Source organism: Equus asinus, chromosome 23 (assembly GCF_041296235.1).
Source record: "Equus asinus isolate D_3611 breed Donkey chromosome 23, EquAss-T2T_v2, whole genome shotgun sequence".
NCBI classification, from domain to species: Eukaryota; Metazoa; Chordata; class Mammalia; order Perissodactyla; family Equidae; genus Equus; species Equus asinus.
The window spans coordinates 67584544-67607540 of NC_091812.1; the positions used below are offsets into that span (position 1 = coordinate 67584544).

The 22997-nt window shown below is 41.5% G+C and overlaps 1 protein-coding gene across 19 annotated transcripts in view; it reads right to left on the reverse strand.

The window, feature by feature from the left end:
- Positions 1-22997, reverse strand: part of WNK2 (WNK lysine deficient protein kinase 2) — a 117291-nt gene that overhangs the window by 34680 nt on the left and 59614 nt on the right. For all 19 annotated transcript variants that reach the window (XM_070495332.1, XM_044757063.2, XM_070495345.1 and 16 more), the window contains exons 17-19: positions 22804-22974; positions 22510-22555; positions 21930-22049 (exon numbers count right to left, since the gene is read on the reverse strand). In XM_070495332.1, coding sequence (XP_070351433.1) covers positions 21930-22049; positions 22510-22555; positions 22804-22974 — 337 coding nt within the window. The remainder of the gene's footprint in view (positions 1-21929; positions 22050-22509; positions 22556-22803; positions 22975-22997) is intronic.

The following is a 22997-nucleotide window of genomic DNA, read 5'->3' on the forward strand; positions in this document are numbered from 1 at the left end:
CCACTCATTTCCTTTTAAATTTCTCTCAGAGTTGTATGGTTCTGGGTAGAGAGGACTTCCATATTTTTTGTTAGATTCATCCCTATTTGATTATTTGGTATTACTATGTTAATATAAATGGAAATTTTCAAAATTTCTAATTTTCCAACTATTGCTGGCAAAGAGCTAATTGAATTTTGTATCTACCTACCTCACTAAACTCAATTAATTCTAATAATTTATCTGTAAACTGAAATTTCTATGTATATAGTCACTTAACAAACAGTGATAGTATATTTCCTCCTTTCGAATCCTTACAGCTTTTAAAAACAATAATTATTTAAATGCCATTAAAAACAGATAAAAACAAAATTATATTATTACCCAAAAACCCACAATAATTTCTACCACAAGATGGGAAAAGTCTTAACATATTTCTTGGAAAGAATCATAATTTGTCCCAAAACAATAATTTTAGAGCAAGGGCTACTTAGTAAAACATACTTACCTTGTTGCGTCCAAGTTTTCAATAAGGAGTAGTAATGTTACAAGGAACACCACCTCTCCTGCAGCCTCAATATGGGGTCACACTGAAAGTCAGAATCATCACCGGCTCTGAGCGTCTCCCACATGGCGTGCACTGCGTACTTACCTCCACAGATACAGTGGTGGATACTGGGACAGATAACAGAAGGCCGCCTCTCAAGTTGGCACCAACTCAAACAGGCAGAAATTTGCTTTGGAAAACCTCATTTTGAGATGAATGGCGTTTTCTTCAAAAGAAAACTAAAGCTACTGTGCCGCCATGACACCTCCTGAAACACTTACAGACAATGCCCAGCGCACCGGCTCCTAAGCTCAGCTAGAGACTGGGTTCACCTGGATGGCGCAAACGAGAATGCTGCTGGTGCCATCCCAGAAGCCCCAACCTCACTGTCTGAGCGGCGGCTCTCAGTCCTACCACGTTCTTTCTCTTTTCACTATTCCTTTCTCCCTTCTCGTCCTCTTCCCCCTCCCTCGCTGCCTCTCTCCCTCCCATCCTTCCTTACATCTTATGTACTAAGATGCACCATCCGCATCCACTCTCCAGGACCCCCAGCAGGACATGGAAAACAAGTGGGGATAATGGGTGTCCTTAGAGAAAGCATTCAACAAACCACCATTGAAGATAGTTGCTGTTATTTCTTAAACAGATATCCTTTGAAAGAATAAACACTTTGACTTCTATATCTATGTTTCTATTATTTAAAGTCATTAGTGGATGTCGAACTTTATCAAATGCTTTTCTCAATCTATTGAAACAATCATAAGCTTCTCCTTTAATTGGTACTTCTGGAAACCACCATTTCACTCTGTGGTTCTATGAGACCAGCTTTTTTTTCCCCAAATTCCACCCAAAGTGAGATCATACAGTATTTGCCTTTCTCTGACTGGCTTATTTCACTGAGCATAATGAGCTACACATTCATCCATGTTGTCACAAATGGCAGGATTTCCTTCTTTTTACGGCTGAATAATATTCCATTGTGTATATACCACATTTTTTTATAGCCATCCTCACAGGTGTGAGGTCTCATCTCATTGCGGCTGGGATTTGCATTTCCCTGATGTTAGTGATGCTGAGCACCTTTTCACATACCTGTTGGTCATTTATATGTCTTCTTTGGAAAAACGTCTATTCAGTTCCTCTGCTCACTTTTTGATTGGAATATTTGGGGTTTTTTGCTGTTGTGTGAGTTCCTTATATATTTTGGATATTAACCCCTTATCAGATATATAGTTTGCAAATACTTTCTCCCATTCAGTAGGTTGCCTTTTCGTTTTTTTGACTGTTTCCTTTGCCATGCAGAAGCTTTTTAGTTTGTAGTCCCACTTGTTTTTTTCTTTTATTTCCTGTGCTTTTGGTGCCATATCCAAGAAACCATTGCCAAGACTGATCTCAAGGAGTTCTTCTCTGTTTCCTTCTGGGAGTTTTACAGTTTCAGGTCTTAGGTTTAAGTCTTTGATCCATTTTGAGTTGATTTTTGTGAGTGGTGTGAGATAGGGTCCAGTTTCATTTTTCTGCTTGTGAATATCCAGTTTTTCCAGAACCATTTATTGAAGAGACTGTCCTTTACCTACTGACTGTCCTTGGCTCCCCGTCATAGATTAGCTGACTCTATATGCATGAGTTTACTTAGTGGCTCTCAATTCTGTTCCACTGATCTATGCTTCATTTTTACACTAGTACCATACTTTTTTACTATACCTTTGTAATATACTTTGAAATCAGGAAATGAGATGCCTCTAGCTTTGTTCCTTCTCAAGATTGCTTTGCTATTTGGGGTCTTTTCTGATTCCATATAAACTTTAATTGTTTTGTCTATTTCTGTGAAAGATGCCATTGGAATTTTGATAGAGATGGCATTGAATCTGTAGATGGCTTTGGATAGTATGGACATTTTAACAATATTAATTCTTCTGATCCAAGAACATGGGATATCTTTCCATTTATTTCATTCTCTTTCATCAATATCTCACAGTTTTCAGTGTACAGGTCTTTCATCTCCCTGGTGAAATTTATTTCTAAGTATGTTATTGTTTTGATGCTATTGTAAATGAGACTGTTTTCTTAATTTATGTTTCAGATAGTCTGCTGTTAGCGTATAGGAAAGCAACTGATTTTTGCACGTTGATTTTGTATCCTGCAACTTCACTGAGTTTGTTTATTAGTTCTAAGAGTTCTTTGGTGGAATCTTCTAGGGTTTTCTATATATATATGATCCTGTCATCTGCAACAATGTTATTCTTCCTTTCTGATTTGGATGACTTTTATTTCTTTTTCCTACCTAATTGCTCTGGCTAGGACTTCCAGGATGATGTTGAATAAAAGTGGTAAGACTGGGCATCCTTGTCTTGTTCCTGATCTAAGAGGAAAAACTTTTAGCTTCTCACCATTGAGCACAATGTTAGCTGTGGGCTTGTCATATATGGCCTTTAATACATTAAGGTACCTTCCTTTTACACCTTATTTGTTGAGATTTTTTACCATGAAAAAATGTTGAATTGTCAAATGCTTTTTCTGCATCTATTGAGATGATCATATGATTTTATCCTTCATTTCGTTAATGTGGTGTATCACACTGATTGATTTGGAGATGCTGAACCATCCTTGCACCTCAGGAATAAACCTCACATGATCCTGGAGTATGATTCTTTTAATGTGCTATTGAACTCAGTTTGCTATATTTTGTTGAGAATTTTTGCGTGTATATTCATCAGGGATATCAGCCTTTAGTTTTCTTTTCTTGTGACGTCTGTATCTGGCTTTGTTGTCGGGATAATGCTGGCCTGGTAAAACGAGCTTGGAAGCATTCCCTCTTCTTCAGTTTTTTGGGGAGAGTTTGAGAAAGACTGGTGGTAATGCTTCTTTAAATGTTGGGTAGAATTCACCAGTGAAGCTATCTGGTCCTGGACTTTTATTTGTCGGAAGATTTTTGATTACCATTTTAATCTCCTTACTAGTTATGGGTCCATTCTGATTTGCTATTTCTTCACAATTCAGACTTGGTAGGTTATATGTTTCTAGGAATTTATCCATTTCTCCTAAGTTATCTAATATGTTGGTACATAGTTATCCATGGTAGTCTCTCATGATTCTTTGCATTACTATGTAGCAGTTGTAATGTCTCATCTTTCAATTATGATTTTACTTATTTGAGTCCTCTCTTCTTTTCTTAGTCTTTGTCAATTTTGTTTACCTTTTCAAAAAACTAGCTCTTAGTTTGGTTGATCTTTTCTATTGTTTTTCTAGTCTGTATTTAATTTATTTCCAGTCTGATCTTTTTGTTTCCTTCCTCCTGCTAACTTTGGGCTTAGTTTGTTCTTTTTCCAGTTCATCAAGGTGTGAATTAGGTTGTTTTTATTTAAGAGTTTTCTCGTTTCTTAGTGTAGGCTTTTATTGCTAGAAACTTTCCTCTTAAAACTGCTTTTGCTGCATCTCATAAATTTTGATATGTTGTGTTTCCATTTTCCTGTTTCAAAATATTTTTAAATTTCCCATTTGATTTCTTCTTTGACCCACTGGTTATTCAGAAGTGTGTTGTTTAATTTTCAAGTATTTGTACATTTTCCAGCTTTCCGTCCATTATTAATTTCTAGTTTCGTACCATGTGGTCAGAAAAGATAATTTGATGTGATTTCAATCTTCTTAAATTTGTTGACTTGTTTTCCAATCTAACACATGATCTATCCTGGGGAATGTTCCGTGTGCACTTGGGGAGAATGTGTATTCTGCAGCTTTTGAGTGGAACGTTCTTTATATGTCTGTTAGGTCCATTTATTCTAAAGTGTCATTCAAGTCCAATATTTCCTCATTGATTCTCTGGCTGGATGATCCATCCATTGCTGAGAGTGAAGTAGTGGAGTCCCCTACCATTAGTGCACTGCTGTCTATTTCTGCCTGCAAATCTGTTAATGTTTGCTTCATATTTTGTTGCTCCAATATTGGATGCATATATATTTACAATTGTTATATCCTCTTGATGAATTATCCCCTTTATCATTATGTAATGACCTGCTTTGTCTTGTTACATATTTTGACTTACTGTCTATTTTGTCTTATATTAATATAGCTACCCTTTGCTCTCTTTTGGTTTCCAGTTTCACGGAGTATCTTTTTCCACCCTTCACTTTCAGCATATGCGTGTCATTAAAGTTGAAGTGAGTATCTTGTTAGCAGCATATAGTTTTGTCTTTTTTTTAAAATCCATTTAGCCACATTAAATCTTTTGACTGAAGAACTTAACCCATTTACATTTAAAGTAATTATTGACAGGTAAGGAAGTACTAATGCCATCTTGCTCCTTGTTTTCTGGCTGTTTTGCAGTTCCTGTTTCTTTCTTCCTCTCTCGCTGTCTTCCTCTGTAATTTGATGACTTTCTGTGGTGTTACACTTTGTTTCCTTTCACTTTATCTTTTGTGTATCTACTATAGGTAATTGCTTTGTGATTACCATGAGGCTTACATTGAAAGAGTTATCAAAGTCTATTTTAAGCCAACAACATCAATCACATACAAAAACTACACTTTTACTTCCCCCACATATGTTTTGATGTCAATTTACATCTTTTTATATTGTGTATCCACTAAAAAGTTATTGTAACTATAGTTATTTTTAATACTTTTGTCTTTTAACTTTTATACTAGAGTCAAGTGATTACGCACCAACCATCATAATATTCTGAATGACTATCTACTCATCTTTACCAATGAGTTTTACACTTCCAAGCGTTTTCATGTTACTAATTAGCATCCTTTCATTTCAGCTTGAAGAACTCCTATTAGCATTTCTTGTAAGGTGGGTCTAGTGGTCATGAAACCCTCAGCTTTTGTTTGTCTGGGAAAGTCTTTATTTCTCCTGCATTTCTGAAAGACAAGTTTGCTAGTTAAAGCATTCTTAGTTGGCTGTTTTTTTTCAGCATTTTGAAATATCATCATCCCACTCTCTTCTGGCCTCCAAGGTTTACGCTGAGAAATCTGATGAAAGCCTTTTGAGTGTTCCCTTGTATAAAATGAGGGCTTTTTTCCTCCTGCTGTTCAAAATACTCTTTCTTTGATTTTTGATAGTTTTATTATAACGTGTCTCAGTGAAGTCTTGTTTGGCTTGAATCTGTATGGAGACCCATGAGATTCATATCCCTGGATGTGCATATCTCTTCTTAGATTTGGGGTTTTCTTAAATAAGCTTTCTGCCCTTTCTCTCTCTCTTCTCCTTCTGGGACTCCTACAGCGCAAATATTACTTGCTTGATGGTGACTCATAATTCACATAGACTTCCTCCACACTTTCATTCTTTTTTCTCCTATTACTGGATAATTTCAAATGACCTGTCTTCAAGCTCACAGGTTCTTTCTTCTGCTTGATCACGTCTGCTGTTGAAACTCACTACTGCATTTTTCATTTCATTTATTGAATTCTCCACCTTCAGAATTTGTTTGGTTCTTCTTATGATTTCCATTTCTCTGTCGAACTTCTTGTTTTCTTCATATATTGTTTTCCTAATTTTATCGAGTTGTCTACCTGTGTTTTCTTGTAGTTCACCAAGCTTCCTTAAAACAATTATTTTGAATTCTTTCACAATCTGTAGACCTTCAATTCTTTGGGGTCAGTTACTGGAAAATCACTGTGTTCCTTTGGTGGTGTCACGTTTCCCTGCTTTTTTGGTGCTTTAAGTAGCCTTGTGTTCACGGGTGTGCATTTGATGGAGCAGTCATCTCTTCCTGACTTTACAGACTGGTTTGGTGGAGAAAGACCTCTGCCTGCATGTGGTGCCGTGATTTCACCTGGGCGGGATGTGGTAGTTCCAGCTGCAGGGCAGGCCCAGCAGGGAGGTGTCTGTGCAGTTCCCGCAGCTGAGGTCAGCACTGGCAAAGATGGCGGGGTCCTCAAGTGCAGGTGTCTGCAGCAGCTGTGAGGACTGTTAGGGTCTTCAGGGGCAAAGGCTGCTGGGCACCTCCAGATCTCCTTCTCTGCCATGGGGGATGTCGTGGCTGAGGGGATCCTTCTTGGCTCCAGGTCCAGCTTGTGGGCACCCTTGTGATGGTGGTAGCACTGGCATCTGATGTGAAGGTGCCCATGATGCAGAGACGGAGCAGAGGTCTGGAGTGCAGGTGCTCACAGAGGCATGATGGCTCCAGGTCCTAAGGCGCTGGCTAGCCCACAGCGGTGGGAGCTCCAATGTCTCGGGTGTGAGTGCAGAGCTTCCCTGGAGCCAGGGTCTGGAGCATGGGTGCACCTGGAGCAGCCGGGGCCCTGGGGTCTGGGGTACACACAGCAGGGGGCAGGGAAGCTGGCAATCCTGGGCCCAGGGCAGCACCACAGCAGCATCTCCCTCCATGGGGGGCTCTGTGTCAGCAATGGCTGTTGGCTACCTCGATGGCAAAGCCACCAATGCCTTCTGAGGAGAAGGCCACTGGGGTCTATGCCAAATAGCACGCTGGGGTTCTCTGCAGTGAAAGCTGTGGGGAGCCCACGGCTGCTGTGGGGCTGTGGAAGTCCTCAGCAGAAAAGGTTGATGGGGTCCCCTGTAGGGCAGGCCATTCGGGACCTTGATGGCACCTGCCACGTGGCAGACACAGATCCCGACTCCTCTTTGTTTCTATGACCGGTCATCTCCTGACATCTCAGCTAAGCCAACCTCCCCAGCAGTCCTTTTCGTGCAGTTATTCTGTTTTTGCTCCATGCTGTCATATCTTCTTAATTGGACTCTTTGCCCTGCCAGGGCTGTTTCCATTTATGGATAGATGTCTAGTTGTGGTTTTTGTGGGGGGACGAAGGCTGGTATCTCCTACTCTGTCATCTTGGTGAAGTCAGTCCTCCTCTTGTCTTCTGAGGGGTCTCTTTCCCTCTGTCTTTTAACCTCGGCAGAGTTCTCCAGTCCCCACATGAACTCCTTTTGTCCTTTCCCTTGCTCTTGACAAGCTTCACCTCTTTTCCAACATTTGGGTCAGTCCACCTTTCTCACTATCACGAACATTTGTCAGTAATGACTCTGCAGCATCCATCCCCCCTCATTGTGTGACGGCAGCCTGAACTTCCCCCATGGAACAGCTGCCCCTACTTTCGACTCCAGTTATGTGCACGTAACCGGGGCGCGAGTTGGTCTGTGCACTGCAGTCACCTGGCTGCGTGATTGCTTTAGAGATGGCTATGACTCCTGGGTGGCGGAGTCAGGCCCAGAGCTTCTGAATCCTTCTGAAAAGAGAGAATTCTCTTTTCTGCCTGCACTTGAACCTGGAAGGCTGGACGCTGAGCTGTTCCAGTAATCTCACACCACAAAGGGTTATTAAGTGTGAAAATGGTTTTAATTACTGATTCAATTTTTTAAGTGTTTACAGCACTGTGCAGGTTTTCTGTTTCTTCTTACATAAGTTTGCTAAGTCTGTCTCTCTAGGACATCATCCATGTTAAGTTTTCAAACTTATCTGCATGGAGTTACACATAATATACTCATCTTTCCCTCAATGTTAGATTGTCATGATGTCCCTCTTTTTCATCCTGATATTGATCGTGCCTTCTCTCTTCTGTAATCAGTCTCCCCAGGGGCTTACCAATTCTATTAGCCGTTTCAAAGAACCAGCCTGAAGCTCTGTTGATACTCTATTCTATGTTTTTCTTATACTTCATTAATTCATGCTCTTAGCTGTCTTATTTCCTCCCTTCTCTTTACTTGCGTTCAATTTTCTCTTCTCTTTCTAACTTTTTCAGTGGATATACTTTGATTATTGATTTTTAGCCTTTCTAACATATGCATTTAAGGCTGAAAAGTTTCTGCAAAACATAGCGGTAGCTGCATCCCACAAGTTTTGATAAGTAATATTGTTATTTGCATGATTGTCGTATTATCATTCAGAATGTTTTCTTAATTTCCATTATAATTTCTTTGCTTCATGGGATATTATAAATGCATTTCTTAACTGTCAAATGTGTGAAGACTTTTTAGGTATCTTCTTGTTTTTAAATTCTAGCTTACTTCCAACTAGGAGATGCATGTTAGAGAACGTGCATTGAATGATTTTGATCCTTTTAAATTCACTGAAATTTGCTTTATGTCCTGCATATGGCTAATTTAAAAATTTTCCATGTGGACTTGAAAAGAATGTGTATTCTTCAACTGCTGGGTGTTCTACACACAGAACAAGACTGCTAATTTTATTACTGAAATCCTTTATATCTTTATTGATTTTTGTCTTTCTGGTCTAAAGGTTAAAACTCCCATGATGATTGTGGATTTCTCTATTTCTTCATTTAGTTCTGTTAATTCATGCTTTATATATTTTGACGCTTTTATTAAAGACACGCAAACACAGAATTATTCTGTCTTCCCGGAGAGCTGAACTTTTCACCATTATGTTTCTGCCTTACAGTCTACTTTGTCTGATATAAAAAGATCTCCACTTGCTTTCTTTAGGTTAGCATTAGGTTAGTTAGCATTAGGCTAGTTAGTATTAGGTTAGTTGCGTAGGTTAGTTAGCATGCTCTATCTTTTTCCCTTTCTTTACTTTTAATCTTTCATAGTCTTATATCTTAGTTTGTTATTGGTTTGTTCTCTTTTTTTCACATTTGACCTTTGATATTTGGTTCATTTACATTTAATTTAATTACTGATCTATTTGGGCTAAAACTACCATCTTGCTAATGACTTTCTAAGTGTTCATCTCGTTCCCTTGCCTTTTGTTTTTAAAGACTTCTTCCCCACTTCACCCCTCCACTGCGAGTGGGGAGTTACGTGCTAATTCAGTCCTCACAGGGGATTCCAGAGACAACACGCTTTCTTGATTTTGGCTCTCTTCCCCAACAACGCAAGAACCTGTGGGCCCTATGAGTATAATTTCCTCCCCTTGATGAATATGCCCTTCCTTTCATGTATTTTAACAGAACAAATATATTTCAAATCTCAGAAAACATTATGTTTTTATCAGTCAACATTCTTTTAGACCTACCCATGTATTTATAATTCCTCTTACTTTTATACCCTCTCGCATTTCTGACCTTCTTCCATCTGGGGTCACTGTTCTTTTGCCTAAAAATATCCCCTCTAGTGTCTCTTCAGTCAAGATGTGCAGGTGACGAGTCCCGTTGGTCTTTACGTCTTCTTCACTTGTGTAGGATCCCATCACTGGGTGGAGACTCGAGCTGGCACTCATTTCCTTTAGCTCTCAGCAGTAAACACGGCACCTCCTGAGACGGGAGCTGCTCCTTTAAAGGCACCTGCTTTTTCCCCAGCATGCTTCACATTCTTCTGTGTGCCACTGGTTTTCAGTACTTTCACCACGACACATTTACATGTAGTCCTTCTCTCTCTCAGAGTTTGGAGGGCTTCTCGAATTTTGCCTTAATGCCTTTCAACTCTCCTCAAACTTGATTTTGTCTCATCCTTCTGCTTTCTGGGACTCCATCTGTTTGGATATCATATGTTTGACCACCTCATGGCAACTCCTGTATTTCCTAGCTCCTCTTTTGTATTTTCCATCATTTTCAATATCCTTATTTTACCATAAATATTTTCTTTTGAGTTACCTTTCAGTTTGCTAATTCTCTCTTTAGCCATGTACAAACCATCCAGCACAATCTTAATTGTAACTATTGAATTTCTCAGTTCTAGAATTTCCACTTAATTTCTTTTCATATAGTTTCCAATTCTTTGGCAGAAAATCACTCTAGGGCTGGTCTGGTGGCATAGTGATTAAGTTTGCATGCTCCACTTTGGCAGCCTAGGGTTCGCAGGATTGGATCCCAGGTACAGCCCTACACACTGCTCATCAAGCCATGCTGTGGTGGTGTCCCACATACAAAATAGAGGAAGAACTGGCACAGATGTTAGCTTTCCTCAAGCAGAAAGAGGAAGATTGGCAACACGTTAGCTCAGGGCCAATCTTCCTCACCAAAAAGAAGAAAAAAAATCATCTAACCATTTTTCTCTTTTAACAGGGTAAGCAGACACAGTAACATCTGTCTCGTAACTCCACTATCTGGACCCCTGAGAATCTGCTTTCCTTAATACTAGTGTTTGGTTTTTAATCAGTTTATTGAGGTATAATTGATATGCACTAAATTGTACATATTTAAAGTGTACAGTTTTCTAAGTTTTGACACAGGTATATAAGCAAAACTTTCACCAAAATCAACAATGAATATACCCACCATTCTCCCAGATATTTTTTCATGAACCGTATAATCCATCCCTCCCTCCTTCTCTCCTGCCACACCTCATTCTCACACAACTACTGATCTGTGTTCTGGCCTCACAGATTAATCTGCATTTTCTAGTCTTTTATGTAAACGTGATCATATAGCATGCGTTCTTTTTTGTCTGGCTTCTTCCATCCAGCGTAATTATTTTGAGAATCCTCCATGCTGTACTGAACATCAACAGTTTATTCCTGTTATTGCAGAGCAGGGTTACATTGTACGGATAAACCACAACGTGTTCGTCTGCTCACCTGCTGATGGACACCTGGGCTGGTGCCAGGTTCCGGCTATTATAAATAAAGCTGCTACGAACGTCCTGTATGTGCCTTTGTATGGACATCTGCTGTCATTTCTCTTGGATACGTACCTAGGAGTGGAATGACTGGATCCTACACTAGTTGTACATTTATTTTTAAAAGAAATTACCAAACCGTTTTCCAAAGTGGTTGAACCAGCGTATAAGAGTTTCAAATCCTCACCAACACTTGGTGTTTTAAGTTTTAGCTATTTTAATTGGTGTGCAATAGTGATATCTCACTGTGGTTTTAATTTGCATTTCTCTACTGAATAACTCTCTCTCCACATACTCATTTGGCACCCACATATCTTAGGTGAAGTGTCTGTATAAATATTTTTGTTAGCTTGCTTATTTTCTTATCATTGCATTTTGAGAGTTTCTCATGTTATCTGGATAATATGAAGTTTATTATTATTACATATATGGTTTGCAAATATTTTCTCCTAGTCTCCAGCTTCTCTTTCCATTCCTTTAGTTTCTCAAAGAGTAGACATTTTAAATTTGATGAAATTCAATTCACCAACTTTTTTCTTTTGCAGATCATGTACTGGTGCTCTAAGAAACCTCTGTCTAACCCAAGACCACACAAACTTTCTTCTATGTTTTCTACTGTAAGTTTCACAGTTTTCAGTTTTACGTTCAGATCCACATCCCATTTTGAGTTGATTTCAGCACACAGTGTTAAGTATGGATTGACATACATATGACCAACTATTCCAAGACTGAAAAAATTGTCCTTTCTTCACTGAATGTCCTTTGTGTGTTTATTAAAAAAACTAAGTGTCTCTCTGTGTATGGGTCTATTTCCTCACTCTCTTTCACTGATCTATTTGCCCATATTCACACCAATACCACACTGCCTTGATTCTTATCGTTTTACAATAATTCTTGAAGTTAGCTAGTGTTAGCATTCCAATTTAGTTCTCCTATTCCCAAATTCCAATGTCCTTTGCATTTTCAATGAAATTCAGTCAGCTTCTCAATTGCTACAAAAAGAGTTCTGGGATTCTGATGGCAGCTGCACAGACTTTCTCGATCCAGTGAGGCAGAGTTAACACTGGAAGAACATGGTGTCTTCTCACTGATGAAGAGGTGCTGGTTTAGGTCCTCTTCAGTTTCTGTCTGCACTGTCTTTTAGTTTTCACTGGACGGGTCTTACGGATATCAGGTTTAGCTCTAAATTGTTCATATATTGTAAAGAATAGCTGTTTTAAAATCTCAATTTTTGATTGTTGCTAGTATATTGAAAGACCATAGAGTTTGTATATTGATTTTGTATCCTACAATCCAGCTCACTTACTGGTTCCAGGATCTTTTGTGGAGATTCCAGTGGTCCTTCTTCACTATCATATTGTCTATGAATAAAGACAATTTTAGTTCTTTGTTTCCAACCTAGATGTCTTTTATTCCCCTTTCTTGACTTCTTGCACTGCCTACAACCTCCAGTATAATGAAGATTGGAGGCCGTGATGGCAACATCCTTGTCTTCCTCCCGATTTGGGGGAAGCTGCCAGTCTTTCACCAGTGAGTATGATGTCAGCTGTAGGACTTGTACATTCTCTTGGTCAAGTTGAGGAAGCTCCCTTCTATTCCAAGTTTGCTGAGGATGTTTATACTTGTTGAATTTTGTCAAACGCCTTTTCCACATTTACTGTGATGATCATATAGATTGTTTTCTAGTTTATCAATATGGTGAAATATATCCCTTTCCTATAGCTTTTTGAGCACATGGAATATAGTTGCAGCAACTGTCTTAATGTGCTTGTCTGTTATTTCTAACAACATGTCTGCTAGGGGTTGGTTAGAATGCGGAATTTTTCTCATATTTTCCTGACTGGTAATTCTGCCTGGATTTCAGACGATGTAAAATTAACCTTCCTGGGTGCTGGATGAATTTGTATTCTTATAAACACTCTCTGCTGTGGGATGCAGTTAAGCTACTCTGGCCTTCTCTTTTCGGTTCTTTCTCTTAAGATTCGTTAGGCGGGACGAGAACATTCAGTCTAGGGCTAACTATTGTCCTGATGGAGGCAAGGTCCTTCTCTGGACTCTCCCAATGTCCCTTGAATTGTAAGGCTTTCTAGCTAACTCGTGGGAAGAGACATTTCCAGGCCCGTAGGAGTCCTAGTACTGTTCCCTCTAATTCCTGGGAATGGTTCATTTCCTGGCATTGCCTGGTTTCCTCACACACAGCGCTCCGCAAAATAATCAAGGGGAATCCTCTGCCCCTCTCCAGACTTTTCTCTTTGTGCTGCCGTCTCCTCTCCAGAACTCCACCCAGCAAACTCCTGCCCCCAGGTCTCCCAACTCTCAGGCCGGCCTCCTCTCCACAGGGAGTCAGCTGAGCTCCACCTGGGTCCCTCCTCCCTGCTCTGTGGTGTGGAAACTTCCTCAGGGCAGTCAGCTGAGAGGATCAGAGTCTTTTCAGTCTTGCAGGGATCAATGTCCTTCATTGCCTTATGTTCAAAGTCTGATAAACATTGTTTCATATATTTTGCATTTTTTGGTTGTCTTCTGAGGGAGGAGAAATCCATTGCCTATCACCCATCTTGGCCTAAAGCAAAAGTCTGAAGGTCCCTTTGATTGTCTGCTGTCGCTGCTGCTTGTCTTTCATGCTATCTTGCCTCATTATCTCCCTGGTTATATATTTTTTCAATATATGTAAACTTTTTCTTTTTTTACTTTCTAAATTATCATACTATAAGATGGACATTTTCTTCAGGTGTAGAGTTCAAAGAATTTTAACACACATATATCCATATAATTACTATCACAATCAAGATACAGAACAACTCCATCACCCAAAAAAAAGACTCCCGTGTGTATCCCTTTATGGTCACAGTCTGCCCCCACCCCTAACCCCTGTCAGACACTGCTCCTGTCCTCTATCACTGTCACTTTTTTAAGAATGTCATTACAAATAGGATTATACAGTACGTAGCCTGTTGAGACTGGCTTCTTTCACTCAGTCTTCGTTTGAGGTACACTCGCGTTGTTGCATGCATCAACAGTTTGTTTCTTTTTCAAGGCACCACAGTTTGTTTGTCCATTCACCTGCTGCAGGATATTTGGGTTGTTTCCAACTTGGGCAATTAGGCAATTATGAGTAGAGCTGCCAGGAGCATTCATAAATAGGTGTTTGAGTGAACATGGCTGTCATTTCTCTAGGGTAAATGTTGAGGAGAGACATTGTTGTGTCATATAGTAAGTGTATCTTTTATTTTAAAAATGCCAACAGGTTTTCAGAATAGCCATACCATTTTGCATCCCCACTAGCAATTTATGACAGACGGAGTTGTTCCCCACCATACCAAGACTTGACACTGTCAGTTTAGCCACCCTATCAGTGTGTGGTGACCCTTCACTGTGGCTTTAATTTGCACATCTCTGGTAGTCAGTAATGTTGAATGCTGTTTCACGTGCTGCCACCCTTATATTCTCTTTGGTGAAGTGTCTGTTAAGTCCATTGTCCCTTTTTTAATTGAGTTGTTTTCTTACCATTGAGTTTTGAGAATTCTTTATATATTTTGGGAACAAATACTATGTTGAATATGTGATTTGCAATTATTTTCTCCTAGTACCATGCCTTTTCAGTCTCTTGACAATGGTTTTCGCAGAGCAAAATACTTTTATTTTGACGATGTCTGATTTATCCACTTTCTTCTTTTATGGATCATGCTCTTGGTGTCAGGTCTAAGAACTCCTTGGCACAGGAAACAAAGATTTTTCTCCAACGTTACATTTTACATTTGGATATATGATGCATTTTGAATTAATTTTTGTATAAGATGTCAGACATAAGTCAGAGTTCAATTATTGCACATGGATGACCAACCACTCCAAAACTAGTTATTGAAAAGACATTGAGCTGTTTTGCACCTTTGTCAAAAAACCAAATGGCCCTATTTGCATGGGTCTGTTTCTAGGCTCTCTTTTCTGTTCCGTTTATCTATGTGCCAGTCTCTCTGCCAATACCACAGTGTCCAGATCACTGTAACATTATGATAAGTCTTAATATTGGGTAGTGTGGTCCCTTCCCACTTGATTCTCCTTTTTAAAAACTGATTTGCTATTTCAAGGATCTTTGCATTTCCATACTAATTTTAGAGTCAGCTTGTCTAGATCAGCAAAAATATCCTGCTTGAATTGTTATTGATATTTCATTAAATCTACGGATCGCCTTGGGCAGAACTGACATTTTTACTATGTTGAGTCTTCCAATCCATGAACACAGTATGTTTCTCCATTTATTTAGGTCATCTTTGATTCATTTCATCAGTATTTTGTAGTTTTCAGCATACAGATTCTGTGTATGTTTCGTTAAATTTATAGCTACGTATCTTTTGGGGGGGAGCTAATGTAAATTATATTCTTTCGATATTTTAGTTTTCAATTATTCACTATCAGCAAATAGAAATATAAACTTATTTGTGTGGGTTGACCTCGTATCCTGTGATCTTGTTAAATTCACTTATTGGTTCTAGGAGTTGTTTGTTTAGTTTCCTTGTGATTTTCTCCATATAAAATCACATTATCTGCAAACAGACACACAATTTTAATTCTTCCTTTTCAATCCATATGGCTTTTATTTCTGTTTCTCATCCATCTGGAATATGGCTAAGATTTCTAGTTCAGTGTTCAATAGGAACGGAGAGAGTGACATCCATGCCTCGGTCCCAGTCTCAGAGGGAACACATTTGGCTTTTCACCACTAAATATGATGTTAGCTGTTTTCTGTAGATGCCCCTTATCAGGCTGAGAAAGTTCCCCTGTCTTCCTAGTTTGCTGAGCAATTTTATCATGAATGGATGTTGGATTTTGTCAACAGCTGATGCTTTTTTTGTATCAGCTGATACGATGTTTTTCCCTTTGTAAGGAAGAGAAATCCCCAATGATATTAATATGGTGGATTAACTGATTTTTTAATATTGCCTTCCCAGGATACACTCCACTTTGTCACAGTGTATTGCACTTTTTATATATTGCTGGATTTCACTTGTTAATATTTTATTCAGAATTTTTTCCCTCTACATCCATGAGAGATTTTGGTCTGTCATTCTCTTTTTGGGCACTGTCTTTGTCTGGTTTTTATATCAGGGCAATGCTGGCCTCATAAAACGGTGTGAGAAGTGCTCTTTCTATTATCTGGAAGAGATTTTGTAGAATTGGTGTTAGTTACTTTTTCAAATGTTTCATAGAATTTACCAGGGAAAGCATTTGGGTCTGGAAAATTCTTTTGGGGGAGACTTTTCACTACAAATTCAGTCTTGTAATAAGTATAGGAGTGCTCAAGTTATCTATTCCGTCTTGGATGAGTTTTAGTAATTTGTGGCTTTTGTGGAACTAGTCTCTTTCATCTAAGTTGTCGAATTTAGGTGTGTAGGTTTGTTTATAGTACTCATGACTATGATTCCATGATTATTATCCTTTCATGCAGGGTCTGTAGTGGTATCTCCTCTTTTATTCCTAACACTGGTATTTTGTCTTTTTCTTTGTCAGTCTTGCAAGAGGAGGCTTATCACAGAATTAGCTTTTTGTTTCATCGTTTTTTCCCAAAGAATTGGTTTTTTGTCTCATGGTTTTTTCAATTGTTTTTGTTTCAAATTTCATTGATTTCTGTTCTTATCTTTCCTTCCTTCTGTGTGCTTTGGATTTTGTTCTCGTTTTTCTGGTTTCTTGAGATGGAAGCTTGCATTATTGATTTGAGAACTCTTCAGCTAACCATTTAATGCTATAAATTTGTCTCTACTGTTTTAGCTGCATCCCACAAATTTAATATGTTATATTTTCATTCTTGTTCATTTCAAAATGTTTTCTAATTTTCCTTGAGACTTTTCCTGACTTAAAGATTTAGAAGTGTTATTTAATTTTAAAGTGTTTGACAATTTTTCTGTTATCTTTGTTATTGATTTATCATTTATTACGTTATATGAGAGAAGATACTTGATATAATTTCAATCCTTTTAAATTTGTTAAGTTTTGTTGCATAGCTCAGGATATGGTCATTGGTCCATGTGCGCTTGGAAAGAATATATATACTCTGTTATTGTTGGGTAGAGTTTTCTACAAACGCCAACTTGACAATGATGTCCAGATCTTCTAAATACTTGCTGATTTTCTGTCTACCAATTTTATCTGTAACTGAGAGAAGAGTGTTGAAGCCTCCAATTACAATTTTGGATTTGTCTTTTTTTCCTTCCAAAGCTTCAGTTTTGAAGCTTTGTTGTTAGGGGCATTCATATTTAGGACTGTTATGTCATGTTGATGAATTGACCTTTTTATGAATATGTAGTTTTTTTTTATTCCTGCTAATTTTCTCTGCTCTGATGTCTATTTTGTCCAATATGGAATAACCACTCTAGGGGTCTTCTGCTTAGCACTTGCGTGGTATATCTCTTACCATTCTCTTTCTTTTAACACCTATATCATTCTATTTGAAGTTTCTTGTAGACAGCAAATATTCAGGTCAAGTTTTTTCTTAATCTATTCTCACAGTCTCTGTCTCTTAATGATTTACATTTAATTCAATTATTGGTTTGGATGTAGGTCTAAGATTTGTTTGTTTCCTGTTTTTTTCTTTTTTTAAAATCCTGTTTCTCCTGTCTTTTTTTTGGGTTATTTTAATTTTTTTCATATTCTACCTTAATTTATTCACCATGGTTTTATATATTTCTTTGTACGATTCTCTTTTTTTTAAGTGAAGAAGATGGACCCTGAGCTAATATCTGTGCCAGTCTTCCTCTATTTTACGTGGGGCACCACCACCACATGGCTCGATGAGCAGTGCTAGGTCTGCACCCACGATCTGAGCCTACGAACCCCAGGCCACTGAACTGGAGCATGTGAACTTAACCACTACGCCACCGGGTCAGCCCCTCTTTGTACAATTCTTTTAGCGGTTGCTCTAGGAATTACAAAATACATATTAATTTTTCACAGTCTCCTTAGAATCAGTATTTTATGACTTCAACAGGGATGTAGAAATATTATCAACATACAGGTCCTTTACCCCCTCCTACCATCGCTATGTCATATATTATTACATTTATGTAAATTAAAAGCCCCACCAGACATTATAATTTATTTCACCTGTCAAACCTGTCTGAAGAACTCAAGAGGAGATCTATCACACCCACCCAGACGCTGACCACTTCTGTTCCTCTCCTTCAGCCCTGACCTTCCAAGTTTCCCTCCAGTGTCACTTCCCTGCTGTCTGAAGCCCTCTGGCAATCCTTTCAGAGCAGTTGTACCGCCTACAGCTTCTCCTAGGTGTCTGCATCTAAGAATGGCTTTAATTCAGTTTGTTTCCGGAGAATGCTTTCTCTGAATACAAAATTCTGGGTTGACAGTTCTTTTCTTTCAACACTTTAAAGAGGCCACAAAGCTTCCTGTGGACTCCTCGGCTTCTGGTGAGGACTCTGCAGTCACTGAACCACTGTCCCCTCCAAGTAACACACCATTTTTCTCCTGCTGCTTTCGCAATTTCTTCTCATTCTTACTTTTCATCAGTTTATGACGTGTCCAAGTGTGGATTTCTTTGGGTTTATCCTATTTAGTGTTTACTCAGCCTCTTGAATCTACAGATTATGTCTTTTACCAAATTTGGGAAGTTTTCAGCATTATTCTTCAGATATTTTTTCAGCACTGCACTTTTTCTCTCCTTCTGGAACTCTGATGACACAAACATTAGACCTTTCCTCTCGTTCCAAGGGCTCTCTTCATTTGTTTTTGTATCTTTTGCTCTAAGTTCTGACTGGAGAGTTTCACATATTTTAGTTTGCAGTTTTAAAATTTCCATTTGTCTCTTTTTTGTATCTTCTATTTCTTTGCTGATACTATCTTTTTTTTTTTTTTTTTAAAGATTTTATTTTTTTTTCCTTTTTCTCCCCAAAGCCCTCAGGTACATAGTTGCATATTCTTAGTTGTGGGTCCTTCTAGTTGTGGCATGTGGGACGCTGCCTCAGCGTGGTTTGATGAGCAGTGCCATGTCCGCGCCCAGGATTCGAACTGACGAAACACTGAGCCGCCTGCAGCGGAGCGCGCGAACTTAACCACTCGGCCACGGGGCCAGCCCCTGATACTGTCTATCTTAACATGTGTTTTCAGAATCTTTGCAATTGCCTGTTCAAGCATTTTTATAATAGCTGCTTTAAAGTCTGTCGGATCATTCCAACATCTATGTCACCTTATCATTGTCATGTGTTCGCTGTCTTTTTCCATGCAAGTTGACATTTTTATGGCTCTTCACTTGAGTTTTGGATTGCATTGGTTAAAGTGGATTAAACTGGAGCTTGAATAATATTATGAGATCCTAAGTCTGTTTAAATCCCGTGGTGAATGTTGATATTTTTGCTTTAGCAGGCAATCAACCTAGTTAGGTTCAAGCTGCAAGTTGCAACCCTTCTATGAGCCGTGGCTACAACGTCAGTTCAGTTTTCAATGTTTTTGCAGTACTGACCTGACCTGAAACAAGTGTATGCTGCTCAGGGGCCAGTCTGGAACCTGAGTGGGAGCCTGCCCATTAGCTTGGTTCTCAACGTTTTTTATATGCTAATTAGGATTGGATCCATGCACCCACAGATTGAGGTGAGGCCAGGAGTTCATCAACAACTTTATGGGGTTGCTTTCCCATGCTCTTCCCTGTCCATGGTCATCCTGGTACTTCCTGGTCCCCTGGGACTCCCATTTCTCTGGAGAGAAACCATCCACTTCCATAATTGTGAGAAGCAGGGCCAAGTGGCAGGACAGAGAAAGGAAGTAATGGGTGTTGGGTCTGTACTCTTTGAGCCCTGCCTCTACCCAACAGAGAGGAAGGTTCTCCCGTCTCGTGGTTTTGGCTCCTGTTACCTGCTGCTGACCCTCAGAACTGTCTGCGGACTGCGGTGCAAGAAAAAGGGCAAAAGGAAAAATGGAGAGATCCGCCACCTTCTCTCTGAGCTTTAGGAGCTCCCTTTCCTGCTGTGCAACCCCAAACCAGAGGGCGCCTCCTGGAGCTTCTCTGTCTGCCTCCCGTGCTCACTCCCAGCCTTCACACAGCGCTGAGCTCAGGCCAGGAAACACCAGAGGGAAATGCTAAGCTCAACACCAGCTCAGTGGTCCTTGGAACTCCGGTGCACCTCCCCATCCTCCTGCTGCTACTTATTTCCCCGAGTCCTTAAAGAGCCGTGCCAGTGTTGGCCCAGGCGCACACTCAAGCTCAGGGGAGAGAAGGGCTGGTGGCATGGGCACATGCCATCCTAGCCAGAACCAGGACTCTCTGTCTAGATATTTTTTTATTATGTGCCAGATACGGCATTCACTGAACTATTTGTGTAAGTAATGTGAGGTCCAGAATGGTGTCACCTTCCCGCAGAAAGGACCTGTGTGCCTCTGCCTGAGCACACAGTGCTCTGAGTTCACCTTCATAAGGGTGCTGTGCTCTGAGAAGACTCCTTGCTCTGCCTGGCCCGTCCACCTGCAGGTGCCCTTTGCTCCTCCAGCACAGCACTCCAGCAGGGGCCCCACCTGGCCCACGGCTCAGAGCCCCTTTTTCTCCAGCCTGGTGAGCTATCGAAGCTTCGACACGCAGCCTCTCAGCCACCCTGCAGGAATGGGAGGTGCACCCAGGGGAACAGTCCAACACTGGGCTCACATCCTGGTGTCCATCCTTCCCTGGACCCTGGCCTGATAATTCTCCACTATCTTTAGACAATCCGAACACCTTCAAGCAGATGATCTTTAGAATTCGTCCAACTTTTTGGTCATCCTAAGTGAATGATTAATCCAAATGAATAGATCTGCCATCCTTGGAAGTGGCTGCTTCCTTCTTCTCTTTTTATAGATAAAGAGACTGGTTCTGAAAGGTTTCCTGCAGTCAGTGCACAGTGAAGGATGAGGGTTTAACTCCGGGCACATCTTCTTGCCCACTACACCACTCAGAAAATTGGCTTTACTTTAACAAGGGTTTTCCCTCCCTAATTAACTGTGTATGTATCAACACCAAGAAGTCATAGATGAACATACGCTCATGTCAAAACTGAGCCACTGCAGACCGTCTGCTCCTCCGTGACCCCTCAGTACAGGCCAGGCAGGCCCTTTGCCAGACTCAGGTCTCAGATCACAGCTCTGTTGGGGGTTTCCTTATTAGGCTGACTCTTCCCCAAGGGAACGAATCTCCAAAAGTGTTAAGGGAAGTTACTGGAAACACAGGATACGAAATTGAAAATGACTTACAGGTATTTTTCGCAATTGTACCATAAAGTCAGGTCAAGTTATATAAAGGACAACTTTTTCCGGCCAACTTACAGGGAATTAAACCTTAAATCTGTTCAAGTGACTATCTGCAGCCTCCCAAGGGACCACAAAACCCGAATTTAACCGACAGCCCCAAGGGCAAGCTTGCTGGTGTCTGCCCACGCAGGTGCAGATCAATCTCAGAAGGTCGGTTTTCCTTGGGGACAATTTACAATCAGAGAGTCTCAGCACCGAAAGGGTCCCTCCCATCCCACCAGCAAAACAAGCAGAACCACCAGGGGCATGTTCCAGCAGGTGGGCCACGTCGGGGTGGGGAGCTAGTCACAAGACGACACTGGTAGGAAACGGGAGAGCAGAGGCTTTCGTCACACACCTGTGCAGCCATGGGGTTCACCTGCACAGCGAAGGCACCGGGCAGCCCAAACTAGAGTTGCTGCCTCACTTGGCTCATTCGGGGGACACTGGGATGGGTTACAGACAGGGGTACGGCCCCACAGGCTGCTCTGGGCTTCGGGCGACAGTGCAGGAAGAGCCCCTTACACCCGACTGGGCACACAGCACATGCCAGCGAAACGTGAGTGCGAGGAAAGCCGGGCTGAGGACCCCGGGGGGATGCGAGCGATACACGGGAGGAGGCGAGCCGCGTTACAGGGACGGGGGACAGCTAGGGGGCTCTGGCTGCTCCTACCTTGCCTGGCTTCCGGTTGCAGGGAGCTCAGAGGAAGTGGGGGCGAGGATTTGGGGGCCTCTGCCGCTGGGTGCTCAGCCACCGGACAGATGATAAACCACCTCTTCCCAGTGTGCAGGACTGAGGGGCAGCACAGAAACAGGAGGCGAGAGCCAGTGAGTTTCTCCCACGGCCGGCGGCACCCAACCAGCCACAGGGGACTTCGCAGAACTCTTCTCCCACCGGGGGGCGACATGCCGCCCACTCGCGTGCCCCTCACTGGCAGCCGGAAGCTCTCACAAGAACCCCAGGCACAGGCTTAGCTCCCGGGACACCCTCGGTGCCATCAGTGACGGCATCGTGCTGGCCGGGGGACCAGCAGGCGGCAGCCAGTCTACCCATGCTCAGTCCCCACCGGGCCAGACGTGGCTCCTCAGACAGGGCGGCATCCCCAGATGGGGGGATGCTCGCCACAAGCCGCAGCCCCCCCAGTGTGACGGCCAGACGCCTTACAAAATGCTCCGTGGGCTCTCAGTGAATGGCTGCCGGAAGACAGAGAAGGGCCCGTGATGGGAAGGCCGCGGCCCAAGGGCAGACGTACCGTTCTGTTGATACACCGGGGCATCGGCCTGGGACTGGCGGCTCTCCTGATGGAGTTAAAGGATCGGAAATCAGCAGACTGCATAGAACGAGGGCATCCTTTGGAGCACAACGTGGCCTCAAAACATCCAAGGGCCTGAGGCTTGGACGTCTCTAACAGAACTGAAGGTGCCCGTCCTCCCGGCTGCCCTACCCGGCACCGCTCAGCCCGCGGGCTCCTCCAGCAGGCAGCAGGTGGCGGCCCAGCCCTGCGCTCAGAGCTGGGAGGTGGGGGTGAGCAGGCCCTGGGACTCACCTCCCCAGCGCCCAGGCCGCAGGTGCTGACATGGGGCGGGCTCACCCCAGGGTCGGAGCCACGGTCCACGTCCGTGTCCTCGCTGAGCATGTCCTCTGCCTTGTCCATGACGTCCTTCATCTGCTCGATGAACGTCTCCCGCTCGGCCTGCAGGATGAAGTCGTGCTCCACCTGCAACAGCACGTGCAGCCCTG